Source organism: Drosophila bipectinata, chromosome 3R (genome assembly GCF_030179905.1).
Source record: "Drosophila bipectinata strain 14024-0381.07 chromosome 3R, DbipHiC1v2, whole genome shotgun sequence".
In the NCBI taxonomy this organism is placed as follows: Eukaryota; Metazoa; Arthropoda; class Insecta; order Diptera; family Drosophilidae; genus Drosophila; species Drosophila bipectinata.
This window is the reverse complement of record NC_091739.1, coordinates 22,751,738-22,757,737: the sequence shown is the minus strand read 5'-3', so window position 1 is coordinate 22,757,737 and position 6,000 is coordinate 22,751,738. Positions and strand designations below refer to the sequence as shown.

Here is a 6,000-nt window from a genome sequence, read left to right as displayed (position 1 = left end):
TGGGGGCAATGCATGAGAGCTCAATATGGCTCACGCCAAATGCCATATCTTTGCCAATACTCAACTGATTCTTGAGCGGAGTACCTTAAATGATTTGTGGATCGATTCTACACAAAACTGCATCAAAATCCAGCAACAAAATATTTTTTAGGTTTTTTGTCAAATTTCCTGGGTAGACCCCTTCGAAAATGGAGGAAATGCATGACAGCTCAATATGGGCCACGCCGAAAGCCATATCTTTGCCAATATTCATCTGATTCTTGAGCGGAATACCTTAAATGATTTGTGGCTCGATTCTACACAAAACTGCATCAAAATCCAGGAAAAAAATATTTTTTAGTTTTTTTGTCAAACTTTCTGGGTAGACCCCTTCGAAAATGGGGGCAATGCATGAGAGCTCAATATGGCTCACGCCAAATGCCATATCTTTGCCAATACTCAACTGATTCTTGAGCGGAATACCTTAAATGATTTGTGGCCCGATTCTTTACAAATCTGCATAAAAATCCAGGAACAAAATATATTTTAGATTTTTCGTCAAATTTTGTAGGACCCCGTTGAAATCAAAGACCCCTTTGGAATTGAGTGCGCCATCTGGCGGATGGCAGCAAAGCTATTTGTACAGTGTGATGTATATCAGTACATATTTTGTATATGTTATTGGCTTAAATTATCATCTTTTTAATCTTTATATATGAGGAAAAGAAGCCGTTAATTATTACCTTCCCTTTAATGCATTGTTTCTGAATTTTCATACATTATGGCGAAAAACGAACGCTGAAGTTTGAAAAACCTGTGCTACCGGATCAAGTTATGGCCCTCCCATCTTTAGTCTGGCATCGCTATTGGGACAGCATATCGATAGCTCGATACTTAAATCGATTTTCTTCCACCTCTAGTCTGCATCGCTGTTTGGACAGCATTGTTTTTTATCCCGTATTAACCATTATTAAATAAATACAACGTAATCCTTGGCAAACGCACAGATACAATGGAGAGCACCGACCTGACGGAAGACCTAATACGACGCCTTGGTGTGGGCGGAGTGCTAGGTGAGTTAGAACAAGGAATCCCAATTGGGGAGGCACCTGTTGTGGTCCAATGCATTCCCATTCATTCGATTGTAAACAATTTGCAGAGGAGGTTATTCCCGGCAACATGTTCGAGGAGACGAACATCTATGACGACAGCAACGACGTGGAGGCAGAGGCGGAGCCCGATGACATAATCATAGTGCACATGGACATCCGGGAACCGCTCAGCACCCTCAAGTAAGAGACCACTTCCTGTGATCGTTGTTTCCCATATGTTACGATTGTTTGACTTTTTTCTCTTTTAGGAAACTTGTTGAGCGCAAAATAGGGGTTGGTTTGAATTACTACTCCTTTTGGCTACAGGATGCCCAGGAGGTTAGTCACCAAATGCCTTTATGGTTCCTTTTCATTAGAAATTCTTCTTTTAGCTGGAGCCGCACAAGAACCTGGTGGATCAATGTGTCAAAGGAGAGGGCTTGGTACAAATCAATGTGCAAATTCAAACCATACAAAAACGCATCAACATTGCGGATGTCCTGAAGCCTACAGAAGCAGCTTTGGCTGCTCTAGCCACCGAGGAGCCCGTGGGTCAACTCTCACCCCCAGACACGTCTAGCATAAGGAGCTCTTCCAGCGAGAGTCCCATTAAAACAGGCATCAAGCGTAGCTTGTCTGATGATGACTTCATGGAATCGGGCAAGGACGTGAAGCCTGTATTGAATTGGGTTCTGGACAGCAAGTTCAAGCGGGAGCAAGCGCGATTGAAAATCCCTGAGGCTGCCATCGAGTGGACACAGGCCCACGTCACCCACTGGCTGGAATGGGCTGTTAAACAGTTTGAACTGCGAGGCATCAACATGAGCGACTGGAAGATCAATGGCCAGGAACTTTGCGCCATGACCCACGAGGAGTTTACCAAAAAGCTGCCACGTGATCCGGGCAACGTATTCTGGACGCATCTGCAGCTTCTCAAGGAGTGCAACTTTGTTTCAGTGGTACATAAGCAAGTGGAGGAGCAGCGGAAGCCCAAGCAACCGAAACTGGGAGATGCAGCCTCGCTGGAACAGCGAATCATGCGAAAATCTCTTCAGAAAGCTGGCGAAGGTAATGTCATCACCCCTACGAAAAGTGCTCCCTCTCCCGGAAGCCCCACAAATTACACCAGCATTGGATCGGGAAACAATGGTCAGGTACAGCTGTGGCAGTTTCTGCTGGAAATACTCACTGACTGCGAGCACACGGACATCATTGAGTGGGTGGGCACCGAGGGCGAGTTTAAGCTGACCGATCCGGACCTGGTGGCTCGTCTTTGGGGCGAGAAAAAAAACAAACCCGCCATGAACTACGAAAAACTGTCAAGGGCACTGCGGTACTACTACGACGGAGATATGATCTCCAAGGTGTCTGGCAAGCGATTCGCCTACAAATTCGATTGCGACTTGAAACTACTCATCGGCTACGACGCCTGCGAGCTGTCCCGGCTGGTGAATGAGCGCAAGAGGTCGCCCGAACGGAGGGTATCGATGGAGGCTAGCAAGGAGGACAACACATGACATGTGGAGCTAGTGGTTAAGGTGGAACCCGACATACTCTGGAAGTACGAGGCACCTTAACGTTGGCTAATCTGGTCGAAAGACGGCGCCTGGTTAATAATACAAACTGTTACGCATTTTACACTCTTAAGGCACACGATTTTATTATCCATTTCATATTCACTAAGCTTTATAATCTCTGTCTATTTAAGCTATAGCTATAAGTATCGCTTCTCTAAAGCTAAACATCTTAACTATTATCTGGATAGTATCTATATAGTGTGTATATTGAATATTGTTCGTTACATGATTGTTGCGATTTTTGTAAAATCCATAAAACTAAATTCATTTCCACTCGATTTCCATTTCCATTTGCTTCCTGCTCCTCCTCGGCTCCTTGGCGGCATCGTTTTGTGTTGATGGTTTTGTTTGTGATTTTACGTGACTAGTTTGCTTGCTTAACTGATCTAACTAACTCTAAACGTGGGCATTTAGCGGCTCCAGCTAAATGGCGTCTCGGTTTGATCGATGATGATGATGATGATGGCCTGGCGGAATGTGCACGCAATGCTCCTTTTCCCGGCTGAACTGGCGTTAATGGCAGACGCTTAGCGCCGTCAACCGGGATAATACTACTTTTGCATTAAGTTTGAGTCTGGGACAGCTCACAGCTCCGTGGTGATCTCGTCCTGCGGTCGGAAGCCCAGCTTGTAGAACTCGTCCTCCAGCCAGAGCGAGCTGGCGTTGAGATCTGAAATGAGATTGCCGCTCTTCAGCGTGTTGAAGCTGCTTCCAAACGGATCGGAAGCCCTCGGCTCCTCGAACTCGTGCAGGCTGATCAGTGACCCGAACAGATGCAGTTTCTGCTGCGCCGACGCACTGCTACTCCGGTCTCCTGCCATCAGCTCGCCCACTCCCTGGGGCATCGCCGTCGGCGTCACCTGCTGCCGGAAGATGCTGGGCTGCTGCTGCTGCTGTTTCTTCTTTGCAGGAGCTGCGTACAGGACCTCCTGATGGCCATTGGCGGCGTGCGAGGCCTGGAAGAAGTCAATCAGCTGGCCCACCTGCGGCTTGTACCGCTCCAAGGCCTGCTCCGACCAGGCATGTAGCCGGGACCAGTCCGGCGGTGGAGCAGGTATCAGCTCCATCGGCCTGTTCAGCAGGATGAGCAGCTTGGCCAGATCCCGCACAATGGGCCGATAGGAGTTGGCAGCAGCCACCTCGCCGGATAGATACAGCTTGCGGATTTGCCGCCGCGTGTCGTTCAGCATGGCCAGGAAGTGCTCGGCGTTCGGACGCATCTCGTTGAGTTGCCGCAAGAAGTCAGCCCTGTCCATGGTGTTTTCGTTGATGAGCTTTTGCTTGACGGACTTCCGCCGGCGCTTCCTCTTCACCAGCATCACGGCCACGGCCAACAGGGAGAGGCAGACCAGGAAACCGCCCAGCAGTCCGGCCAGAGCGGCCATCAACGGGCCGGAATATCCGGTGGGCACGCACACCCGTCCCATGAACTCCGTGTGGGCGGACCACTGATCCAAATAGCCGGTGGGGCACTGGTCCACGCACTGCCGCGTATCCGTCACCAGGTACATGGGGCACTTGATGCAGCCGGCCTTGTTGCAGCGCAGGCAGTGGGAGCTGGTGGAAGCCGGGCAGCCTGCAAGTAGAGAAGATGGAGAAACGGAATCGGGTTAGTCACTCTGTGGGTCACTCTGGCTCCCTCAATTAGCGCTGATCAGCCTAATTGTCCCCTCATTTGCATACAAGCTCACAAGTCGGGGCACTCCCACGGACAATTGTCCATTAAAGACTCTTAAAAACTAAAAATTAATTCTGAAAATGGTTGCCACAAAGATCTAATTTTGTTTCTAGTTCCAAGTCCCCCCAACTAGCTAGATGTTTGTACTCCTCCAAGTAATAATCTCCAACATTTCGTTGGAAATAAACAGGAATTCAATTTATTCATGTAAATACCATGATAATCTTTATGGAACCCAATGCAAATGAACCCTAACTATGTTGTCAAGCTTTGTTTGCTCCAAAGTCTATGACATATCTTGAACAACTCTATTTACTTCTGGGCTGCAGCTCTCCTCGGGCAGGCCTTTGTGATGACAAATTCAAGGTAATGCCAACAAAAAGTGTTTGGCTTTGGCTTTGGGTTTGGGTTTTGGCTGACCAAACAGCATTAGCATATAGGCTGTGGCCCGACCACCACCCGCCGGCCCCAGGGGCCTCCAAAAGTGTTGGGTAAACAGTAACGGCCGAAGATACATATTCTAGGAACAGGGCGGACGCGACAACTGGGAAAGTTCAACATGGTCCAACACACAACAGCAGACGCAGACTGAGATTGGCTGGGAGCTGGGGGCTAGGGCGTCGTCAAAGATCAAAGGGTTTGGAAGCCGCCGCCAGTTGTCAACAGACGGGACGCACAGAGACTCCCAAACAGGCCAGAAGTTTGCCAGTCGCCTTATCGCAGTGTGAGCTGGCCCATTTATCTTGGACAAAAGCCAGAATTTTGATTCCAGCCAAAGAGCCGGGCAGCAGAAACAATAACATTGCTCCACGTTCGTACGTCTGCCTGTCGTCCTCCTCATCATCCTCCGAACCCATTGCGATGCACTTGGCGTCGGTTCAGGTGGCTCAGCATCGTCATCATCAATGGCATTAACTTGTTTATGCGCTAATCAGACACACACAGCCCCCAGGCGGGAGTTGCTTTGCTGGAGCTCCAGTTGGCAGCCGGCAGTCGGCATCGAAGCCACGATCGCGCAATCACCTTGGCCCTGGCCATGGCCAATTCCCAGACTGGACCAGATAATCAGATGTAATTCGTAATTGATATTGCTCAGTGCCCACTGCATTTGTCCGACTCTGGGTCTCTTTTAGGGTATTCCTTCGATCTCAGGGGGCTGGGCGTGCAGTTGATCAATGATAATTGGTTATTAAATGGAAGATTGCCTTTATTCCGCCTGTCAATGCTGTCTTCCACCTCTGCGTTGGATCTTCTTTTTTATTCTTTGGATGATCATGTAAATGGCCTGGAATTGCCGTCTGCCGAGATATAAATAATGATATCGATTGGTCAGAGATAGACCCCAATGATACATATATGGCAAAACAATTTGTCGATTGGAATGGAATCTTGGCTCGGATCGGATCAGAGATTGGGCCAATTTGTTGGTCATTCTTTTGCCAGATAGGATCTGGTTTAGAGAGACAAACCCTTTCCCAAGACCCACAGCCACGCCTAAAGCTCTTAAATTTCTCCTCCACTGAGACTAAATGAAGTTCCGAACCTGAAACTCTGATGACTACAACTATATTTAAGGCAGCATCATTACCATCATCATGCGAACCAATCACCGCAAAAAAATGTTTAAACTTTCTTCTTCTCATGAGTCTGCAAAGGGAATCGGGCAGAAGAGTCG

The 6,000-nt window shown here is 48.4% G+C and overlaps 2 protein-coding genes across 3 annotated transcripts in view; one reads left to right on the top strand and one right to left on the bottom strand.

Moving 5' to 3' along the window:
- Positions 1-892: 892 nt before the first annotated feature.
- On the top strand, positions 893-2,925 carry Ets97D (DNA-binding protein Ets97D). The gene is made up of 4 exons (XM_017237350.3): positions 893-1,052; positions 1,139-1,271; positions 1,340-1,409; positions 1,463-2,925. Exons 1-4 carry the CDS (start codon positions 992-994, stop codon positions 2,585-2,587), a joined length of 1,389 nt encoding a protein of 462 aa, XP_017092839.2. The 5' UTR covers positions 893-991; the 3' UTR covers positions 2,588-2,925.
- T48 (FU domain-containing protein T48) overlaps positions 2,704-6,000 on the bottom strand; it is a 28,055-nt gene continuing 24,758 nt past the window's right edge. For both annotated transcript variants that reach the window (XM_043212017.2, XM_070281301.1), the window contains exon 3: positions 2,704-4,223. In XM_043212017.2, coding sequence (XP_043067952.1) covers positions 3,232-4,223 — 992 coding nt within the window. In that variant the 3' untranslated portion in view covers positions 2,704-3,231. The remainder of the gene's footprint in view (positions 4,224-6,000) is intronic.